At 43.7% G+C, this 24,007-nt stretch overlaps 1 protein-coding gene across 1 annotated transcript in view; it reads left to right on the plus strand.

Annotated features, from left to right (window-relative positions):
* The window catches only part of ERBB4 (erb-b2 receptor tyrosine kinase 4), a 422,209-nt gene that overhangs the window by 7,110 nt on the left and 391,092 nt on the right, over positions 1-24,007 (plus strand). The window contains exon 3 of the mRNA XM_062001955.1: positions 687-838. Within this exon, the coding sequence (XP_061857939.1) occupies positions 687-838 (152 nt within the window). The remainder of the gene's footprint in view (positions 1-686; positions 839-24,007) is intronic.

The following is a 24,007-nucleotide window of genomic DNA, read 5'->3' on the forward strand; positions in this document are numbered from 1 at the left end:
CTGTAACATTCAATCTGGTGACTTGTGGAAAAATGATGTGCTTTTTGCTATTGTCTTTCCCCTATTTAATTGCATAAAACTCGGAAGAGCCGGCATCTTTAGGAAAGTGATGGGAAAGCAATGTTGGGTATAAGCCTTCTAATCAGATTGCTCAGGCTTGTCTAATGGATCGTTCTGAACATCAGCTGAACAAGGAGAACATTGGATTAACCAGGTCAGCTTGAATGAACAGGTCTATCCTGCCTTACGTCCTTTAGTCTGTGACTGACACAGTTTTATTCAGGGTCCAATTCTCTCATTAGCAGAACTTGTAGAGGCTTTGCTGAGACCCATTAGAAGCCCCTTTAGAAGATGGGGTCAACAGCTTTTGTGGTTTTCCTGTGTTTCTGCATTTTCAGCCTTTTTGCATTTGATGGTAAATACCAGCACTTGGTCCCACTTGGTGAGATGTGTTTAAAGTGCTGAGATGATTGTGAACTGTGTTTGTACCTTTCTATCTCTACTGCTGACATTCCAATAACTTGTGCTGGGTTGTTTGGTTTTCAGTTGTTGTTTTCTTTGCAGGACCCAATTCTGTGACTAAATCAGCTTTTTTTGTTACAATTACCTGTATCTCTGTATACAAACTCTATTTCCTTCTCTGCTCCTGTGCCCCTCCTGATTGTTTGTCCTGCGCTTTCCTGCAGTGTGTGCCGGCACCGAGAACAAGCTGAGTTCCCTCTCTGACCTGGAGCAGCAGTATCGAGCCCTGCGCAAGTACTATGAGAACTGCGAGGTAGTTATGGGCAACCTGGAAATCACCAGCATTGAGCACAACCGAGACCTCTCCTTCCTGCGGGTAAGCAATCTCTTCTTTACCTTCCCACCATCTTCTGTGTGTTTAGCAGAACAGCTACAGGTGCTGGGCTGGAGAAGGGCAGGTCTCTTTCCCACCAGCTCTGCTTCAATGTAAGAGGATAATAAAATATCACTGATGTGTAGAGAACAAGAGCAATGTCATTGCTGTGAAAGATGCTCCGAGTGCGTGTTGTTTAGATTTAGATTTTCTCAGGGGAGAAAGCCATGTCACTACACAGTAGGAGGACACCTTGCAGGTATGTCACTGTGTGTTGCCAGCAGGTATGGAGCAGGTAGGGCAGGGTTTAGGAAGGTCAGAGAGTCATGCAGATTAGCAATGGAGGCTTGGAGAAGCTAATACTAATAAAATGCTATATATGAACTGATGGATAGACTAAGGAAGGGAAGAACTCTGGGCAATGTTTATGGAGCACTTAAGGAAAAAAAAGGGTAACTGCTGAATGAACATAAAACCCTCTTCATGTGTGAGCCTGGAGTTATGAGCCTAATTGAATCTCCAGCGTTCAGGGGAAGTCTGTGATAGATGAAAGCTGTCCTGCTGCCCTAGAGCCTGGGATGTGTGCACCCTCAGTCCTCCTTACATCAGATTTTGAGTGAGTGCTTTGCTTTTGGGTTTGTGGAGGAACATTTCAGTGTGGTATGTATGTTCCCTGTTAATGTGCTAGCTACTACAAGGAGGGAAAGGTGAATGACAGATTAAAAGAATTTAAGCCCACCATTATTTGGTGTTCCAAAACTAATGATGTTTGAAGAAGTATCCCAGTGAGGGAGTGATCTACTGTGCTCAGGTGGGAATCTAAGGATGCTGCAGACAATATGGATGCAACATAGAAGAAACTGGTGTGTGGGTGTGGGGACCACAAGAGATAACACATGGGAGTGTGGCTGCAGGCTGCACTGATCCTTCTTTCCAAGAGAAGTCAAGCCATGACACAGATTAGGGTCTACACTGTTCATATATGACATTGTTCGCATATACTCTGCAAAATGCTAATGTCATGTTTCAAGATGCGTGTCTGTATGTAACTGGCATCTTCATGAAAAGCACGTAGCGGGAGCAGTGAAGTTCAAATCCGGCAGCAGGAAGAGGGCGGCAGGAGTCAGCCCCAGCAGGTTGTGTTACACTCTGGCGTTGGGTTTACTGGGTCTCGGGTGAACCGAGTGCTCAATTTCAGTTTGTAAAAATGTGAACTTTCCATTATGAGCTCTAACAAAGGCAAAGCAGATTCTCCTACAGCATGTTTAGCTTTGCTTCACATTAAAATTGTTGGGGATTTCACAGGATTTCCACTCTATCCATTGGCCTATATTTAGTCAGAATACACCAGGCTGCTAAAAGATCTGAAAGCAAAATTCAGAGACGTCTGGAGCAAAGTTTGTGGTGCTAATTGCACTCAGACTAACAGGTTGCCTCTTAATTTGAGTGACCAATGCCTAGGAAGTAAATGCTATCTATACATTTCACAGTTGTGGCAGGTGGTGAAATGTATAGCCTTGGTACAGCTGGACTAACATTTCCTGACATGTTAGCCAGGCGGCAGATACCTCCTGCACGGGCAGGATCCCTGTGCTGATTCAGGCATCGCCAGAGTTCCACATGCCTCCTGAAACCCTTCACTGAGCCATCGTGCATGGCTCAGATTCTTAACAGACTGTTCTCTCACTTTGACTCTCCTTCCTTCTTACACTTCCTGCTGGTAGGTAGGGAAAGGAATTCAGGAATTAACGGTCCTTGTGGAAAGCTGCCATAAGTAGAGCAAAGTATTGGTGGGAAGAGGGCACTAAAATCAGCAAATGAGAGAAAGAAAGAAGGAGCCTGTATGGTAAGTGAAGGTGGTTTGGTCACTTGTGCTTTTTGGTGATCGTTGCTATCACTTTTGTATTAGTTTTATTACTTCTGTTACCTCAGACTGCCCTCTCAAAGATGCATAGCAAAAAGCAGAACTTGAAACAAAAGCCAGCAAACTAGAAGTCTACTTAATATGATAAATTGTAATCATTAAAATAGAAAACCAAACTGAGGAGAACATGTTCTTGGGGAGGCAAATAAATAAACGTTGACGTGTCTGTGCCGATAATTCAACATTCATTAGTTAGCCAGTATTACTTGTGTTATCATTTTTAAAATGGTTTTGGTGTCCAAATGAAGGTGGCAGATGGGAGATAACTAAAAGAAAGGCTATTTTTCTCACTTGGACTTAAAATTGGCGAACTCATCATGCAAGATGATGCTCCTCCAGCCCGCTCCAATTTTCCATAATATCTATTGCAATAATTGCCCTCCTGGCATACCAAATGGACTTCAGGTAGGCAGCTAACGCACCTCTGGGTTATCTGTACATCCAGCTGATGAGTACTATGGCTGTGTGTGTCCACCTGCCTTCTCATTAGTGTCCAGATTGTCTGGGCAGCCTCTTACTCCGGGACAGAAGGAAGACTTAGCAATCTAGGCACGCTGAGAGTTTTTATCATGCAGTAATAAATGAATACATACATGAATTGAAGTGAAAAAACTCATAATTTTATTTACCTTGTAGAGGAACATTAAAAGATCAGCATCCCATCTCTCAGATTTATTTAGACATTTATTCCCTAGGTAGATTTGCTTTATGTCTATGAGTTAGCTCTCTGAATATCTGAAGATTAAAACTAAAAAGGGCTGCCTATCACCTGAATCACGTGCTCAGCTGCTTAAACTTCCAGGCTTGCAATCAAGTACAAGGCTTTGAGATCATGAGGAGTTTCATTTATGTAAGAAGAGATTGCCTATACCAATAATTTTTTTTATCCTTCTTGTGTGGAGAACAGGAGTACAAATCTTCTGGTTTTGTTTTATGTGGTTTATTTTTGCTTCTAGTTGTGTTATAATCTTGGTATTGCTTGCCTGTGGGTGACCAAAACAAGGGTGAGCAATTGTAATATGAAGCTATGCTCTGCATGTGTCCCCCTCCACCTTCATCAGCCCTGTTCCTGCTACTCGACGCAACTGCCCCAGCACCACAAACTTTGGCAGTGAAATGCAGCACACTGCTGCTGGAGCAGCACCTCCTCATCATGGCCAAGGCAGGCTCTTCACTGGTGTAGACATTGCAGTGGGGAAAGGCACTTACTGTTTCCAAGATCGTGATTGAACTGGGCAGGACAAATAATTGGGTGCAAGACAGGCCCTGAGAGTCCTCTTGTCCCTGTCACGTGTCCAGGCTCACTCAGCATGTTGACAGTGACAGTGGGAAGAGATTGGGCTCCATCTCCCACTGCTTCCCAACTCACTGGCATCCTTCAACTAATTGCACAGGCCAGGCTTTTGCACTCGGACATGCTCCAAGAAACTAGATAAGCTGGCTAAGCTGGTGGATGTCTTGAGTATTGTCAGGGCTAGAGCTGAGATTTATTTGCCTGCTTTGGATTTCAGAAAAAAAATAACCCTCAAGAAAAGCTCAGATCATGTGTTGGTTCGTATTGCAAATGACTGCTTGGTTTCAGAAGCGGGAACTTATTTTAGTTTCGCTTGACAAAGCTGACAGTTTGTATTGTGGACAGTTCTTATTTCTTAATAGCATCTTTGTATTCAATTTTCAAAATAAAATACACAATTAGTATACCACAAAGCAATCTTCTGCAAGCACTCTTGTGCTGTTAAACACATTTGGTAAACAAGAGTTATCTTTGACTAATCCTCAGGCTTTTAGCAATTCACAATCACTTATGCCTGGATTTTATTTAACCAACCCAGATTATTTATTTTTGAGGACATGACCAAAGTTCTTTGCTATTCCCTGCAATGACTCTCCCAAATCGCTAAACTTATTTCTAACTGTAATCATCAGCCTTTGAGAATGATCTACTGCTACTTTTAAAATTCTTTTTTCGTTTACCTCTGTGGGCCTGCGTAGCACCTTGAGCCACAGCTGTGTTGGCAGCTATCTGCCTGCCATCTAACAGGCTGGGCGCTTTGTGGTGGGCAGCTTTACAGCAGTAGCAGTTACAGCAAAGACGTATAGACCATCTTTCCTTTCTCAGCATACGTGACTGTGTGGTGTGTGAAAAACTGCACCAGCCCCTACTTAGTGCTTTCCTTACAGTCATGTTTGTTCTCTGTGGTGGATGGAACTTGAGGCTTTGGGTTTTATATATGTTTATTTCTGGTTGTGTTGTAGATTTGAATGAAGACTGGGTCAGACAGACTCCTCCAAGGGGAGAGGACTGGCCCCCTAGGCGTTTCGAGCTACTTTTGTTTAAAAAAAACAAGTAATCTGATATTTTTTAAAAAGCTTTTTGATCCTTTGTAACAAAACAGGTCAAAGCAGACCCATCTGAAAGCTGCAGTGGTGGATCTCAGGGGGGATGTGGGCACAGAGGGAGCCTACAGTCTAAACACGTCAGGAAAGGAAGCAGAGAGACAGGAGAGTATTGCCTTGTCCAGTTTGCTTGGCAGATCACTGTGATGATACGTGTGGCTCCTGAAGGCCTGGCAGCTCAGCCCTACATCCTCTTCAGCAGAAGAGTGGTATCTTAATTCCCAGCTGACAGGCTTCAACAAGGTCCAAGCTCAGCAGAAAAGAAGGAAAATGATGTGGAATTGTGCCTGTCAGGAGTGTCCCAGAAAGAGAAGCTACAGTGTGGCTGTGCCTATGTGTAGAGGGTTTTCCCCCAGCAGTGTTTGGAAAGCATTGCAGTCCAGCCCTGTATCAGCACAGGGATTTGGGGACATGGGGAGGTTGCTGGGCAAAGCTGTCCTGTAGCATTTTTCCCACAGTGAGCTGCATCAGGAGAGCCTCACCAGCATGTTTTGTCCTTGGCTGGCAAGAGGCAAAGCAACCTCCAGGTAATTACTGCCCTGGAAATCAAATATTTCTATGTATTTATTGAAATTGTTGTTCATGTCCCACTGTCCCCATCCCCCTTGCCCTCAGGACCTTACCCATTAGAAAATGAAGCCTAAAGTGCTGAATGTTCTGCAAGCAGCAGTGTGAAATGCAGGACTGAGCCTGCCATGCAAAGGCGGGTGGAAAGAGGGCATCTCCAAGGTGCTGCGTAAACCTGGCTGAGGAGGGCATCTTCAGCAATAAAGGCAGCTGCTATGCCAGGGGGTTACAAGCGGCCAGTGGCGTACCAGGCCTTGCTGCAAGCCTTGACAAAGTGTTTTGTGCCAGCCATGATCTGCCGCCAACTGTGGTGGATGAACCCGAGCTGTGTGTAGAGCGAGTTGGATCCGAGATTCCAAGGGTGGAGTGGGAGCATGGGCTACCTGCAAAAAGCATATGTGATCCAGCTGTCCTCTGGGAGAGACAGTTTTTTTCTGCCCCTTTCCATTGCTTTAGCAGAAGCAGTGGCTTAAAATGATCCCAGCGCTTTAAAGTGGTCTCAGAATGGCCAGGGAGTTACCAATTGCCAAGGTGAGGAGCAGCCTGGGTTTATGGGGTTTTCCACAACTGTCCTGTGTTCAGAAGTAGGCATTGAAATGCAAAGCCCATGCTGCAGCTGCAGGGAGTAGCTGGTGAGTTTTAGGTACTGTTAACAATACTTGGTGTTCACATTGCCCCCATCCCTTGATGTAAGGGCCAGTGCCTGTCTGGTTGGTGCCTGGTGCCTGCTATTGAAGACAAATACCACATACCACGTAGGCCCTAACATATTCTCACCCAGCTCCATCACAACCTCACTGCTCCCAGATCGTCCCAGCTGGTAGGCAAAAGGCATTCAGTGTTTTCAGGCATAAATGTCCTTAGAGATGTGAGTTTATTTTTGTGCTTCCATTGCTTTCCTGATTTGTGATAGGCTGATAAAACAGCATGCAGTGTCTGCTTTCCTGTCTGTCCAAGTCAGGCATCTGTCTTTGCAGCTATGTCCTGGTAGCTCCTCAGACTGTCTGTAGCAGCCTCTGTGCCTCCCTTCCTTAGACGCTCAAAACCACCTTTTCAACAGCCTGTCTGTTTTCAGCACATTTGTGGTACTGCTTGATTCATGCCTCTGCAGAGCCCTTGCAAAAAACTGCCTGTGTGACCGCCAGCCCCTCACCTGCCTCCCTCCCTGCCTTCTGCCCAGGTTTCACCCTGGCCACACTTGCCCTCTGGGGGACACAAGTAATCCCAAGGGTGTCACCGCTGCTCTGCTCCTACAATGCTGCTGCTCCCTCCCACCAGACCTGGCTGGAGCTGCAGAGCAGCGTGGGGTGACCCCGAGCCCTCTCTCCACCTCCCACCTCTTCCTTGCCTGCTGTGGTGGTCTTGCTTGCCACACAGCTATTTCTGTCCAGTTTCCACAGTGCTTTTTTTTGACATTCTTTATAAATCCAGGAGCTTCATCTCTCCAAGCAGCTAATGCTTCTGCTAGCTCCTCATAGCCAGTTTTTGACTTGTGTTTTGTACTCCTCCCAGCCCTATTCTTTTTATTTTTATAACTGTCCAGGGCATTGCAACAGGCAGAAGTGGGCTGGGACACTCTTTTCCGTACACAACAACCACCTCCTCTCCTAAACTAAAAACTCACTTGCACAATCTCTCTTTCCCCTCTCATCCTTTCCCTGCCAGCAATGCAATACCAGCACACAGCCCAGATCAGTTCTGCAATGGAGTTTGTGCTTTGCTTTCCGATGAGAGAAACTTAAAGACTGCAAACTGATACTTTTCTGCTTGAATTAAATATTTAGCTTCTGCAAAACAAGGGAGCTATTGCTCCATTATTTTTTTCCATTAATTTTTGTTTGTTTGTTTTCGTTTTTTCTAAAAAAACCCAACAATGCTTTTTGGTGGCTTTGAATGGAAGATACAGTTTGAAGAAACCACTTGTGTTTAGGAGAGCTGTGTGCTGCAGAAATGCAGGCAAGTGCTTTGGTGCAGGGATAGTCTGGGAAGCTGCCTTTTGCCTCTGTGTATGCTAAGTGCTGTGTGACCCCTCAAGGAAGTACTTTTTCTTTGGGGTTTTTTGAGGTTGTAATGGAGGAAGGCTGCAGATCATGCCCTTATTCCAAAGAAGTCTGGGCCTGCTGGGGATGTTACCATGCTGCTTCTCACATCCCATCTGCTGCAGGGCTAGCCCTTGGGAGTGCTGCCAAAGCAATTGGAGGCACAAGCAGCTACATTTCCTTGTGTCCACATCCCTGTGATTGATCACACGCTGTCATCTGTTTGATGTGGCTAGCAGATGGTGTCAACAGGCCCTTCACTCAAACACACACACACTCATGTAGGGGTAGTTTGGAGAGGCTCCTACCAGGGCTCTTTAGAGGATGGACTCCAGCCTGGGGCTTCATTCTCCCCCATCATTATCTTGATAGCAACCAAGAGCTTCCTCAGACATCCCACAGCCTCTCCCTGTGTCCCCTTCAGCTAGGAGGAGCATCTTTCAGTCATATCTGCACATGGAGATGAGAGGTAATGACTTGAAGTCCACAATGATTAAGGAGTCTCTTTAAACTGTCTCTTAGCATTTTCCTTTCAGGTTCCATTGTTCAGGAGGCACTCCACCTCCAGATGCCCAGGAAGGCTGTCTGATTCATGTGCATGGCAGCAGTGGCAGCTCTGGAGCAGGAGAGAGATAAAAGAAGCTTGATTTAAATTATTCAGAGTAACCCAGAATCACACACATTCTCGGGATGGGTAATGTCCTTCTCACTTGCTATCTCATTTTCATGTCAGGAGGAAAGCAGCCCTTTGTTGGGCAGAGCAGAGCACTGAGGAGGTGATCTGGGGTGGCACCCCTCCTCCTTGTGATGTGAGATGAGATCTATCCTTCTTGCTGATCCTTCATGAGCCCCTCTGGCAACTTTTGGGTGCTGCAGGGGTTCCTGCAAGCCTAGGTGGGTGTAGGAGTCATGGCATGAGATCACTGCCACTTGTGACATGGTGTCAGTCACAGCTGCAAGTGATGTTTGCAGTGCAGTATTATCACCCTTTTCCCAGCCCCATTCCCATGAGATTACAAAGTGGGATTACCCCCAGCATAAAAAATATGCCTAGGACATGGGGTTCACTGCTCACAGTAGAGTGCTTTCCAGGTTTGGCAGAGGTTATGTGGTGGATGGGTAACAGCTGGTGGCAGTTCAGGCTGAGTAGCATGTGGAGGATGTTAATGGTAGGAGAAAGCATTTGGAGGAGCTGTCAAAGTCTGTCATCACTCCTGGAATGTCATGGACAGCTCTGGGAGCTCTTTACTTAAAATGTTGATCAGTCTGCGAAATAGATGCGTTCTTGCATTTTGGTCATGTAGCATCAGCAACAGCTTAGAAGACCTTTCTCTTCCTCTTCTTCCTTTCTAACACAAATGTTGTGCTCCTCTTCTAACAACTTGCTATATGGGGCTGTATTTAGGGGTACATGCTGACTCCAGCCCTTCCCTTCATTACTCCTCGAGAAATATCTACAAGGGGTTCTGTTTGGTGCAGGCAAACCTCCTTACCTGCACTGCCCCATGTCAGTCCAGGGTAGCTCCTGGGCCAGCACTGTCACCTTACTTGTCCAGTGTATGATTTGCCTTCACTTGTGTATGTACAGACAAGTGTTTGACAAACTAGTTGTGCTTTCCAATTGCTCCTGGCACCCTGAATCTCAGCCACTGACAAAAATACAGATCAAAAGTTGAATTCTTAATATGAATAAAAAATTAACTGTCCGAGATTCATGGCTCTGTCTAGACTTGTGGGTTTGGGGTTTTGATTTTTTTTGTTTTTCTTAAAATGAATACAGAGTATTCATTTATTTCTTTTTCTATTGTTTAGCGTCTCATCAGACTATTCTTTCTGTCTGTCAGACACTGTCTGACACTGTCAGCTCTAGTATGTCTGCAAAATATGTGGCTAAGCTAGAACCCAGAAGCTGCTCTGATGGGTACTATAAAAAAGCAGGTAGTGGAAGGGAGGACATTAAAAATAAAACAGTGCAAACCTTCTTAATTAGATGTTGTTTCTCTTAGAAGCTGCTCTTCCCTGTAGGCGAGTGAAACCAATTATGCCCTCCCTTTCAACCACCTTATGCTGTTAATGATCTTACTCTTGTAAATGTAAACCTCTCTCCAGCTGATGTGATTGGAAATGCTGGCCTAATTGAAGCTGGACTACATCAAACAATAGAGTAAAGTTAAACTAACCAATAGAAAAAAACAACAAACCAACCCTAGCTGCAAACACTTTTACATTATAAATGGATTTATTAGGTCGTAAAGTAAATGAGTAGTTTTCTTCCAACCATAGAGAAAAAGGTTATTTGATGTAAAGGGTGAGTGTAATGAGGTTTCAAGACTATTCAAAACCCTAACTAGAAGATGGCTTAAACTCCACCGTTTCATGCTGTTCACTGACAGGCCTTCCTCAGATGTTGTTAAGTCTTATTTATTCTTCTTTTTGTCCACCTGCTGTCTTACATCTTTCCATGGAACAGAGATTGAAGTTGGGAGGCACAGGTGAGGTATAGATAGATATATAGATACATATCTAATTGTGATATAGCAGCCTGTGCCAAATGGAAGTATTTTGTACTTTCCTTTGAGTGACATTTTTCTGTTTTCCTGAGCTTTTAAGCAATACTTTGCCAATTTTCCCTCTAGTCCTCCCTCCAATCCCATTTTAGTATGGAAAATTAAACAAACCAACTATCAGGGAACTGCATAATCTTGCATTGTAATACACCGACTCAGAGTCCTGGATCAATGGTTTTGAATTGCTGTTAAAAGCTGTATGAAAGGGAAAGCAAAGTCTTTTGCTGTAAGCTGTGTCAAGGGGTGGAGGAGCAGAGGAACGGATGGAGGTTTAGCCAACAGTTTTTGTGCTAAACCAGATCAATTTTAAAGGTTTCCTTTGTAGATACCTGCCGGAGGGCTTTTATAGTTCAGAAATGTCAGCACAAATTGTGCAGATTGCAGCATTCAGCAGCACTCCCACCCCAGCCCTGATTCTAGCACTGGGCCATCTAATTATGGCCCCCTGTGTGTTGCACAGTCATCCTACACAGGTGCTCAGGAAGGCCAGGGTGAAGGGAGAAGTTAGCCCTCTGGAATGTCGGCCTCAAAAATAGCATGTCAAGGGAGCCTTCACAGGGACGTGACCTAGTGAAAGCTGGACATCCCCACAGGGGTGCATGGGGCTGAGGACCCAGGGAGACTGGAGCCATGGGGTGATAGTGGATGAGTCTTTCTGGGGTAAGGGGTGTTTGCCCAAACTGACCAGGGATATCTCTGTTAACCATATGCAGTTTGTGTTCCTGTACAGGGCAAGCTGGCTCTGAGTGCTTGGGGTGTGAATGTACCACTGACTTCTCGGGTGGAATGTATCCAATGTCAACCATCATTACAGGAAAGTAGAACTGGGAGGTTTAGGTTAAAGCAGCGAGGACATAGTTCAAGGCAGTACTTCTGCAGATGGTTAAGCACAACTGGTCTCATTGACTTCTAGTACTCATGTTTGAAGTAGCATGTGTGCTGCATTGAATAGCACGTAGTGTTTCTTTTCTCCCTTTGATGGTCATTAGTCCTACCAGAGAGGAAGAAGGAAGTGCTTTGAGGTGCTGTGTGAACATAAAAACTTGAAAATGTCAAAAGGCGAAGTAGAAATAGTGCTGATTTTGAGAAACCTGTGTTGTTTTGTGGAGGAAAAATAATAGCCACAGCGTAATGTTACTCACTGGAGAGAGAAATTATATCAAAATTACATTTTGTAAGAGAGTTTATGCTCATGCTTTAAGAGAACAATCATGCTTTAATGAGGCTAAGGTGGAGATAAGAGCCTCACACTAAATGGTTTTCAGCTTGAATAGGATCGAAGGGACATAGCCAAGAGCTTAAATTGTGGCCAGAGCCTGATGTTGCCACTCATTCTGATTTCTGCTGATTTGTGATTGATTTGAATACTGAAGTGCCAGCAAAGAAGCTGTAAAACATTATAATTGTTTAATAATTATGGCTAATCATAGTGATGGTGGAAGTATCTGCATCTTGCTGCAGGAACAAGCTGCAAACTACCTACAAGGACACCAACTGACACCATGGCAGCCTGCAGGTACATTGCTGACTTCAAACAGGGAAGATTAAGATACGGGACATTGTTGCTTTAAATCCTTTTCAAACCAGCATTGCTGGTTCATCATTAGAAGCACCTCTCCTGCCTTGAATTTGAAAGGGAGTTTCTGAAGAAAACCCCCAGCTCCATCCTCATTCACTTCTCCTCCAGAAAGGGCCAAAGGGCAGGAAGGAGTGAAAAGGGTGGTGATAACACACCGTATTGCTGCTGTAAATCAAAAGCAACGACCCTGTGTAATATGTACCCAAGGAACAGTTAATGATGGTTTATCTTTCGAAAGTAAGCTGCAGAGTGAAGGCATAAGAAGGAAAATCTGTAATGAATATCAGGGAATTAACGGATGTCTCCACAAAAGCATGGGGCAATTTCTTCAGGAAGCAGAAAACATTACTGGATTCCTTTCAAACCTTCTGGGTGATCAACCAGAAGAAAATATATCTGTTGTAAGAAGCTGTCCTGCTTTGATATGGGTGAGGAAGTCCTGACCTAATAGGTCTTCTAGATTACCCATCATTTTCAAAATATCATTTTTAGGTAGAAGGAACTAAAAAGGAATGAGTTACCCTCCCACTCTCCGAGCTGGTGAGCTCAATGCTGTTGTGGTAGCCAGTTATGTGAACATATTTATGTTTCATCGGTGGTGTGACTTCAGTTATCTTTGTTTTTTTTTGGAAAAGGCTCGTATAGTTGAAAGCACAGAAGATGATTAAGGAAAAGGAAAAGGCAACTGCAAACCTCTGTCCTCCCTGCATTTCTGTCCCATCATGGGATGTGCTCATGAACAGGTGGTGCCTCACCTTACCTTGCCTAAAATGGGGAAATATATTAAAACCAGACATTGTGGGAATCCCAATGGGAGGGCACTGCAGAAAAAGATGGGGTGAATTTCATTTCCCAATAATTGATAGAGATATGCAAGCAGAGACAAATAAGAGGAAAATATTTGCAAATATTTATGCCCTGTTAAAACTACTTTAGAGAGCAGAGACAGTTGTCCAGCTTAAACCTAAAACGTTTTACTGGCATTGGGTGCTGTCACAGTTATCTGACCAGTGGCTGGGTATCCTCCTTCCCCGCCTCCTCTGCCTATTTGTTTCCTGAAAGTGCTGATACTTGTAATTGAGGCCAGATGAGGTCCATCAATTTAGGAAACGGCAAGCTGATCCCAGCCATGCTGTCAATTAGCTCCAGTGCCTGGCATCAGCACGACCGGAGGTTACAGCAGTGGTGCCCAGTAATGACGACGGATGCAGAAACATGCTCCCTTGTCAGCTAATCATTTCAGTGCCAAAGCAATCATTTGATCTCAGCAGAACAGCTGGTTTTAAGCTACAGATTATCCACTACTTCATCTCCTCACTTAGCTGTGAAGCTGATTTGTTTCAGCTATAGATCAATTATTCCCCCCAAAACAACACTGAGTTCACTTGTATAATGTGAAATGAAGATAAAATGGGTTCAGGCACTAACGATATATCTTCCATTACAGACCCTCCATCCCTGCACATAAATACCCATCACTGGGAAGTGAGTATTCATTCATTCCTGGAGCGAGTCGTGCTCATTTCATTAGGATACAATGAATTGTTTTAGCAGAACAATGCATATATAAGAAAAAAGTGCGGTTAAAAGGGCAATTATTTCTCACTCTGCCTATAACTGTCCCTGGTTGGGTGACACCAAAATCACTCAAACTGATCAAATGTAAAATCAAATACGTATGGTTAGAGCCTGTTGGGAAGCATTGTGTATTGAGTGCAAGGGAACCTGGTCTCATTGCAAAGCAAGTGCTTTCACATGATCTTTTCCTTGATGTTATTCTGGTCTTTATATCAAAAATTTCTCCATTACTGGCCATTGAAGTTGTGAAATTTTCCTTCATTTGCCATAAAGATCCCTCACCTTGCAAATCCATCTGATGCATGCTCAGGCGGCACACACCTAGACAACGCTGATAAAACAGCAGGCTCAAAATCATGAAATGGCATCACCACAGGTGTTCCTAGTAGGCAAGCAAGCATTTCCTTGGGCAGAGTAAGTCCAGCACATTTAAGTCTATACCAGCATCAATATGTTTGCATATTTCACAGCAGTCCTGCCGTTACCTGCTTTGGGATCAATTCTGCTTGTGTCGGTGGATGTGTGGCTGAGCAGTGTAGAACTAAATAGACCTGTCTGGAAGTGTTCAAAGAGCAAATTTTTTACTTTGACTTGTTAATCCTGGTGTTTGACTAAAATGTGTTGGTGAAGTTTACCAGAAAGGGTAAATAAATATGATTTTCCCCTTTGCAGCGATTGCAGCGATGCCAGTTATCATTTGATAGTTCCCCAGTACTTTGTGCCATAAGCACTCAACCACTTGTTGTATTCTCTGGTATTCCCAAGATGGAGCGGAATGCTTATTCAGTGTTGATGGGAAGTGCTGTGTTTATGTAATTTAGCTCAATATTGTTTTCAGAATGTGGTATTTTAAAGCATGTGGTTCCTGGTGTGAGCAGGTGCTTTTCTGTGCACTCGGCTCTGCACGCTTTTGCCCACCACCTTTATTTTTTTTCCAGTTTCCATTAGAAACGTGCTGCTTGGGAAAACAGTATGTGAGGAGACCCAGGGGTGCTGCTGGGGAGAGAGAGGTGTGCGGGGGAGCTGGCCTGCGAGATCTCCCATTGGGGCAGCTGTACTGGGTCATGCAGTGCAGGTACTTGTGCCTCAAGGGCTGAATGGAGAGGGAATGGTTCACAAGAAGAAAAATCCCCCTTTGTCCATCTGGTTTGCACCTGGTTTGATGTTTTTGATATGATTTCTTGTCCTTGAGCAGTGTAAGATATCTGATTTGCACAGTAGAGATCCCGATACAGGTCTGTTCCTGGTGCCTACAGACTTTTGTGCACCAGGGAGGGGTAAACTACCCACAGGTGTATTTATTTTCTGAAGAAGAATTTTTCACATGGCTTTGATAGCAACTGGTGTTAAGAAGCTTCCTGTCTCTCCTTAGGCAGAGCGGTGGGAGAGTGGAATGTCGTAAGGGTGGTTTCTTACAGCGCTATGGCTGAGAGGTTCAGGGCAGCTGTTTCCAGGATTTTTATGTCCTCAGCTCCATGCCCTGATGATATGAACGCGAAAAGATCAGCACTGAATGGAAACCATTTCAAATAGGGTAATCTGTGTGCATTTGCACAAACACATCAGAGTCAGCGAAGTCCACAACCAGGGTAAATGACTTTGAATAGCATTCAAACACTGAAAATTCAGTTTAAAAAGAAATGAGTTTAATTGTATTTCTGCACCCCAGCTCCATTAAAGGTTAGCTTTCTCTAAACATGCCTTGAGATTGTGAGACATAGTCTTGGTTTTTGATTTTGTTCTTTTTAAAGTTTTAGTTGTTCATTAAGGCCCTTGCTGAGCAGCAGTACCTAAGGTGTTGGATTTTACCTCTAACCTCAGAAGGGAAATTAGATATCCTTTTATGTCTAGTAAGGGTCAACATTTTGTTAGATGAAGCGACTGACAGTTTTACAATATCTGCTGCCTCTATCCCTGCAACAGCAAGGAGCCCAAACCTGACAGCTCCTTGAGCAATTTTTAATTATTTTTTTTTCTCCCATGAAATTTTAATGCTGCATCATGCCATGAATTTATAGTGGATGCAAATATTTATCAGATTTGCTGCAGACGGTGTCTGATGTTCATTTGCCAAAAGGATTAATCTCACTGTGTCTGGTTAGTAGGGACTTCTCAGAAGCAAAATAAGGAGGCCTTCAGCCTGGGTTTAAGGAAAGCTCCCAGTATAGACTCCTCTTGTTTCCTTAAGTAAATTTCTTCAGCTCCATTCTCCAGAGACATCTCAGAGTGCCCTTCTGGGGCTCTCAAAAAACAAAAAGGGCTCTTGTCTGCTAGCACTTTTAAGAGGCAATGATTTTTCTTAGCCTTCGCTTAACTGGCGGGTAATCAGCCATCATCTCGCTCAATACAAAGCTTTGTTTTCATTTGTTCATTTTTTAATTGAGCTAAATGCTTCTTCTGCTTTCCTGCTGCCTCTGATCTCTGCTGGAGAGAGCAAATCTTAGCAGCCTGGAACATCACACGTTTCTCTGATGGCTTTCAGCTCCCATATGCTCTGGTTCAGTAACAGTTTTGGCTGATCACTGTGACAGCAAAACACCTTTTTTTTTAAAAAAAAAAAAAAAAAAAAGCTACAGCTTTCTAGAAATGCTTCTTTGGGCTTAATCAACATAACCTTCAGTGGTTCTTTGAAATGCGGATCTAAAAGCCATGAATGTCAGAAACACTTTATAACTTGTGGGAGTCTTTAGCACTTCTGACAGATAAAAGTGGAGGAGGAAGCCATCAAAAAATACACCAATACAGACTGGAATGGGATTTTTTTTGGTAGTTGGCAGTTGGGCCCTTCTATTGGAAAGGACAGGCTACTGACATAAAAACCTCTAACTAAAGAAATCAAAGGGCAATGTAGCACTGAGCGTGAGGTGGTGAGCAGCTGGGTGGATTTTGCTCCTCAAGCCATCCATTTGCGCCGAGCTTAGGCACCCTTTGCTGGCAGAAACAGTCCTCTGCTGAAAGGTCTTGCGGACATGAGTGTTGTTGGTTTATTATTGGAATAATAGTAGTGATGGTGGTGGTGGTGTTAAGAGGAGGAGGAGAAAATGAGTATAAATTATGGTAAAATGTCAGCAACTGCTGAAAATAGAGGAATAGCAACAGTGTCTCTGGCATTTTTGCAACCAGGCAAGCACACACAGGAGGAATAGTGCCAGCGTGCAATTCCCATCAACTTCAACTACCACCTTTGCTTGGTTTAAAATGTTTAAAGTGTAATGCCTAATTTCAGATGACGCTGAATAACAAGGATCAAAATATGAAAATTCAAATCAAAGTACCATTTCCAGCAAGTGTGTATCAATAATGTAAGTGGGATGGGACTGAATGGCTATGGTCTTCCAAGAAATATTTTCCATTTCTCTTGTGTTCCCTGTCTAGACAAGATTTATTAAACACTCCTCTGAAGGGACTGTCCTTCTCTGCTGCCTTTTATTGTTGGTGGGAGCCGATTTGAGGCTCATTCTGTTGTGCAAGGGGGCAGTTCCCTAGTGTGGTTGATGAGCCAGATGGAAAGTGATTAGACTTTTACCAGCCCATGCTGCTTGGAACAATACTATTGGGGGAAAAAAAATAAAGAAAAAGAAATGCTGTTCTTCAAATTTCAGATTCATTGCGTATTTTTTCTGAGCTTCAGTTTATCCTTCCTCCTCTTTGACAACTCCTCATTTTTTTGGCTTGCTTTCAAAGATAAGGAGAGAGAAACAGTGAGAGAGGAAGATCTGCATGGTGCAACTAATAGAGGTAACCATAGAGCTGACAGCTCTGGTGGACAGTCTTATTTTTTACTTTGTTATTGTTATTTTTTATGAAGACTGATTATGATTTGCTCTTGATACAGTCCCCCAGAGGTCTGCCTTCTTCAAAGACAGGCAATAAACTGGGAAAGCTGTGGAACAAGTCTGCTAGGAGGAACAGTAGGGCAGGTAGGACATGTATGCTGTTTAATTAAGTACAAGGGGTCACAAACCATGGTCCTTTATATTGGGACTGTCAGTGTGAAATCTCATTGCCCTCTGCCAAAGAGCATTTGCCTGGATCGCTCCATGGTTTATAGGTGATGATGACCAAGCGGAGACTTTTCTCTCAGGGATCCCAGCAAACCTGATGTCAGACTGTGCATAACAAGCAGCTTTTTTCCTGCCTGTGATTTGGGTCTGGAAAGCCTTTTTGAGGCAGAAATCCAGGTCTCCTCATCTCTTTCTGACTTTCACCCAAGCCACACATTCACCTTTAGCACATGGTTGTTTCATCTTATTTTAAGACCTCTGCTCCTCCAATCTGGGTGCCTGGCAGAGATTTCGTCCTAAAATACAAAAAGATGCATAGTCATCCTCGCTTCTAAGATTCCTATTCAGTTTCATCTTGTTTTCTTTCAAGGATTTCCACCTTTCTGGTTTTTTAAGTCCTCCTCGGGAGACATCTAAAACGTACCACCTGGAGCAATGGCAGATTGAAACCTGACAGCTGTTTTTCTTTAGTAGTTCTGAGGACCACTGGTGCAGGCTGAAACAGGTGCACTATAGAGAGCAACCAGATATTACAGTGAATGGGGAGAATCAAATTAATTTTTCCATTTTAGCTTTAAAACTGAGCTCCTTATGCACACACTAGAGCCTCAGGGGACTGTCCCCTGTCAGGGCTGTTAGCTAAAAGTCATCACTGAGCCCAAACTTAGGTGGTATCTATGTCAGTTCCTATGGGGAAAAACATACTGGAGAGATGAACATGAGCATCTCTGCTTGTGGCTTTGTGGCATCTCTGTTATGTGATTTAATCTTGTTAAGCTGAAATGGAACTTGGGATGTGGGTGCTCTTTTGGTGACACTGAAAGGATGTTTCATCAGTATTTATCTTACTGTAAATTATAAAAGCTTTTTCAATGAGGAAAGAAAGGTAATGAGTGATAGTTTATAAATGAGAAACCTAATAGTAAGAACAGTCACCTAGGTAAGGAGGGTGGGAAAGGAGGATTTGTGACCAAGAGAAGCAAACTTCTGTAAAAGCCACTGCCATGCAAACATTTGACACTTAAACTTGGTGGTTGAACTAGGAAAGAATTAGAGAAGTCATCTGGAGTTGATCCATTCCTTCATCAAACAAACAAAAAAAAGTAAAATGTTACTTTGATATAACTGAAATATTTTTGTTCAACTCCAAGTTCTTAATTTGTTTTAAATAGTACAAAGCATTGAGTGACTTGATTTTTCAAATGTGCTGTTCCTTCCCCTTCCCAGATGGAGCTATTTGCTACATTGAAGATTAATATTCAATTTACTTTGGTCAAACAAAAATTGATCTTTTTTTCCCCCCGTGCTGATATGTTTATTCTTTCAAAAACTTTCTTCAACCTTATAAGGATAGATTTTTTGGTTTTTCATGGCATTTTATCAAATCTTCCTTTTCTTTGCTGGGTTAAAATTGGATGGAAACAAGCTGTTCATAAAAATGCAGTCAGTTTTTGTTGTACTGAAAAGAGTTCATATCTCTGTAAGAAATATAGTAAATGAAACAAAATGAAGATCACAGATGTTGTAATAAAATTAGTAAATGTGTGTATCATTGAACTTCACTTAAATTATTGTAAATGTTGCTGTTGCATTGTTTAATTATGTACAATTAGCCCAGGAATTACTAAGTCCCTGCTGGAGCCTTTTCTCTTAGATTTACGATAGGTCATGGTATTCTTCTCATTACTATCACAGAGGCACTACTTGGACTGTATTCCATCTTCCATATTGACTAGTTTTATCCATAGAAGAATAATGTATTTATGTACAAATAGGTTTCTTTTGCCATATTTAGCTGGAGCCTGGAGCAGGCATAGGAGAGATGGCAGAATTTATAGTCCATTAAAACATTTCCTGTTAAGAATCATTTGTGAAAACTGTTTGGGGCATATAAAGCAGGAACAAGATAAATGTAGCTTTGGCTAAATCTTGAAAATACTTTTCTTATGGCCCACAGCCAGCCAGCATGGTGAAGCTCCGGGGAGTTGTGCAGAACAAGTCAACAATGTGAAGTTTATTTTACATATGTACATGTTGAGAATCCTTCTCCAGAAAACCTGGACAATGCAATATTTTTATTTTGCTTTCAGAAGGTTTTATGTTTTTTTCTCATAGAGCTGGTGAAGAGCTGGGAGCTGCAAAGTGCAGCAGAGAGGTATTGCTTTGCTAGATGAGCCTGCAGGCAGCAAGATGTGCTGTGAGTCTGACTGAACTGACACTGTGAAGTCGCCCATGCAGAGAAGGTGGCAGAAAGCATGGGAGGTGGAAGAGCTCATTATTTATTTCCAACCTGAAGCCTCCCATATGTCTGAGAAGAATCCAGTACTTGCAAAGACTGCCATAGTGATCTGGTGGATCCAAGGATTTTGCCGTGTTAAACATTTCAGAGCATTTGGGGATTTCTTCATATTGATCATACAGGCTAAATCTGCTCAATAATATGATAAATAATTTATCTGCTGATGCTTTTCCCAGCCTGCTCCTTATGCATCTCACGTAGGTGCAATGTGAAAGCTGAACCTCCACTTCCTGGAGGTTAGCTTTGCAGACAGGGAGGGCAGGCAGCAAAAAACAAGCACAAAGTTTAGTTGAAGCCTTTTCTGTGAGCTCATCTGCCTCAGGCACATGCAAAGAGTCAGAATGGATCTGCTGCAGAGCTTGGAGAAGGCTTGAGGTGTTGCAGTGAGAGGTCTGTGTGCAGTGCTGTGGAAAGGTACAGGTGTGTGCCTAGGCATGGCAGGTCCCTGCTGTGTTTGAACTTGAACCCGACTGGATTTCAGGTTTTAGAAAAGTCCAAATCACTTGAAATCTGCCCTCTGTAAGCACAAACTTATCACCACTTAACATGCATGTTGTACCCATGGAGGTCATCTCACCTCTCTGGACTGGGAGATCCCTTTTTTCCCAGCTCTCTCTCCCATACCTTGTTCCTAAAACACCAGACGTTGCATTAGATGGAGTACAGCACACCAAAACCCACGTCGGTGGTTCTTGGCAGGCACAGTACCTGTGGAGCTGTCTCAGCAAACACTGCCAGACGTCTGCAAGTTTATTCAAAACTTTTTCCATCAGTGGAGGAGTACATTATTTATGATTCCATTTTCCTCTCTTGTTTGGAGAGCATTTATCAAATCGATCAGAGAATTCATTAGGTAATTATTGTTTTTTTGTTATTTGCCTAAGTCTTGGTGTATTTACCCCACACAAATAGAAAAGCCACTAGTAAATGGCATGAGAAGCTTGAAATACCCATTTTCCTCCCCGTGGTGCAGAGAAGGAGCTTGAGAGTAGTTCCTTAGTGTGACAGCTAGCAATGAAGTTGCAATGTATAAGAAGTGACAGGACACCATTGAGCATCATTTGTCATCTGTGGCCTGGACAAGATCACCTCTTCTCTGTGCTGCTGGATGGCCAGAGGGGATTCATGCACCACTTCACACATGTTTAAGTGAGGCACCAAGAAGATGTAAGTTAACACAGCTGAAAGGCCATGAGCTGCTGTGAACCTCCTCCTTGGCTTAATCCTGTTTTGCAGGGTCTTCTGCAACTTTGTTAGTATCCTGTCCCACATGATGTCTAGTAACACCTCCACCATCTTCAGGTGGTGATTGTGGTTGGAGCTTCCCAGGGCAATGCCAGACACCATTCTTCTGCTCTTCACTCAGAAAGGGGTTGGGGTGTTTTGTATGGACAGGCTCATTCAGTGGTTTATGCCAAGAGTAGGCCAGTCATGGGTGACTTGGCAGGCTGCTGGGCTTGTGGACCAGAAACAGTGAGGATGGTGTTACTCCTGGCACCACATTTGCAATGGTGACTGCGCTTTTGTGCTTTCAGACCCGACATCAGCATGTGGTTTCTATAGTTGGGGATTTGCTGCTCCCTGACTTTCAGTGACAGGCAGAGAACCTGTTCCAGGTTCTTTCAGGTGCATAGAGAGCTCCCCAGGGAACGGGGACACCAAATTGTGGTGCTTCCCATTTCCCGGTGCAGGGATGCTGTGGAGCCTGACTCTCGGATTGGATGAAAGTGAGTCACTGGGATTGGATGACAACGAGTGAGGACAAGAGGTAGGAAAATGATAGCAGCACAATGTAAAGTTGACTTAAACTGCTGTACGAAAACATACAGTTTCAGATGTGATTCAAGAGCATCTCAAAGTGAGGGGATGGGGTGGCTTTTGGGTTTGAGGCTTTTCTAAGACATTGGCCTGTTCAGGCTAAGGACACTACTGGAAAGATGCTGCTGCACCCTGTACCCCATCTCATCTCATCTACTTGAGAGGTTTTATTTTCAAGTAAATGTTGGATTTTGTTCTTACCAGCTGCTTGCACTGTCCAAGGCATTCTCATCACAACATTAATGAGAAAGCTTTGTGGTGTGGTTTTTCTCGAGGTAACAGAGCTATTCTGAAAAGTACTAAGGGCCACTGAGTGGCCCTTGAGTGCATAACCGTCTGGCTAGATGTGGGGAGAGCAGCGGATGTCATCTACCTTGACTTCAGTAAGGCTTTTGACACTATCTCCCATAACATCCTCATCAGAAAGCTCAGGCAATGTGGCTTAGGTGAGTGGACACTGAGGTGGATCGAGAGCTGGATGAATGACAGAGCCCAGAAGGTGGTGATCAACGGCACAGAATTGAGTTGGAAGCCTGTGGCCAGTGGAGTTCTACAGGGATCAGTTCTGAGGCCAGTCTTGTTCAACATCTTCATCAATGACCTGGATGAGGGGACAGAGTGTACCCTCAGCAAGTTGGCTGATGACACCAAACTGGGAGGACTGGCTGATTCCCCAGAAGGCTGTGCTGCCATTCACCGGGATCTCGACCGGCTTGAGAGTTGGGCAGAGAGGAACCTGATGAGGTTCAACAAGGACAAGTGCAGAGTCCTGCATCTGGGAAGGAACAACCCCACACACTAGTACAGGCTGGGAGTTGAACTGCTGGAGAGCAGCTCTGCAGAGAGAGACCTGGGAGTCCTGGTTGATAATAAGCTGAACATGAGCCAGCAATGTGCCCTCGTGGCCAAGAAGGCCAATGGCATCCTGGGATGCATCAAGAAAAATGTGGCCAGCAGGTCAAGGAAGGTTCTTCTCCTCCTCTCCTCTGCCCTGATGAGGCCTCATGTGGAATCCTGTGTCCAGTTCTGGTCTCCTCAGCTCAAGAGGGACAGAGAACTTCTGGAGACAGTCCAGCGCAGGGCCACCAAGATGATCAGGGGTATGGAACATCTTTCGTATGAGAAAAGGTTGCAGGAACTGGGGCTGTTTAGTCTGCAGAAGAGGAGATTGAGGGGAGATCTTGTTAACATTTACAAATATCTAAAGGGTGAGTGTCAGGAGGTTGGGACATCACTTTTTTCTGTAGTAGCTAGCAACAGGACAAGGGGTAATGGGATGAAGCTGGAACACAAAAAGTTCCACTTAAACATAAGAAAAAAATATTTCACTGTTCAGGTGAGGGAGCCCTGGCACAGGCTGCCCAGAGGGGTTGTGGAGTCTCCTTCCTTGGAGGTCTTCAAGACCCACCTGGACATGTTCCTATGCAACCTGATCTAGGTGAACCTGCTTCTGCAGTGGGGTTGGGCTAGATGATCTCTAAAGGTCCCTTCCAACCCCTACCATTCTATGATTCTGTGAACAAAATTGTATAATGTATAATTAATGCAGTAATTGTGTAATTTTATTCCCCTTTTCATCAAAGTTGCTGTACACAGTACATGTATTAAATATGACTACAGTGCTGTTTCCCAAGACAACTGCTGAAGATGAGTTAGGAAGACCTCAAAAGGCTATTCCAGTTAAACATTGTCTTTGCAAAATAAATACAGACCGTCTTGTGAATAAGAATGAGATTAGCTCAAGTCAGTAACTAGTATGAATTTTAAAAGGAAGCTGTAAATGTAATAATTCACCACATAAGTTATCTTAATTTTCTTCACTGTGAAATAGTTTTCATTTTCTAATATTTGCTCTCTGATGCTGTTAAACACCTTTTGTAAGATTTGAACTTCTTTTTTGGTGGGCCTCTCCTGTTGTTTTAGAATTTCTCTTTTGTCCCTCTGTCATCCATCAGTCCTGCTTTTGGGTCTTGGAGAGAGACAATATTATAATTGTGCCCAAACCATCTTTGCCTCCCTTCACATTGCTCTCAGAGTTTCCCATGGCCATAGGGTTCAGCTTGGTAAGCAGAGCTCAGTGCCCAAGGAAGCTAGTTTCAACTTGGAGTTATCTAATAAATTAGAAAAAGAGATGAGGGCGCTGGAAGTCTCTGAAGCAAGGAGACATCAGTATTGTCACTGATTTTCTGTTAGCATGTGAGCATCACTGGTGCTGACCATATCGTCAACAGTCTTGACAGCAATCTGGAGATCTGAAATCCTAAAATGGGACACAGAAGAGCTCACGGATCCTTTGTATTAGCCTGTTGGCCTTGTGTGTGTGTGTGTGATTTCCTTATGTAGTTCAGTTTGGAAACTGTTAAATTCGTGTTGTGGGAAGATTTAACTCATCGTTTACAA

The sequence above is a fragment of the Colius striatus genome, chromosome 9, assembly GCF_028858725.1.
Source record: "Colius striatus isolate bColStr4 chromosome 9, bColStr4.1.hap1, whole genome shotgun sequence".
NCBI lineage: Eukaryota > Metazoa > Chordata > Aves > Coliiformes > Coliidae > Colius > Colius striatus.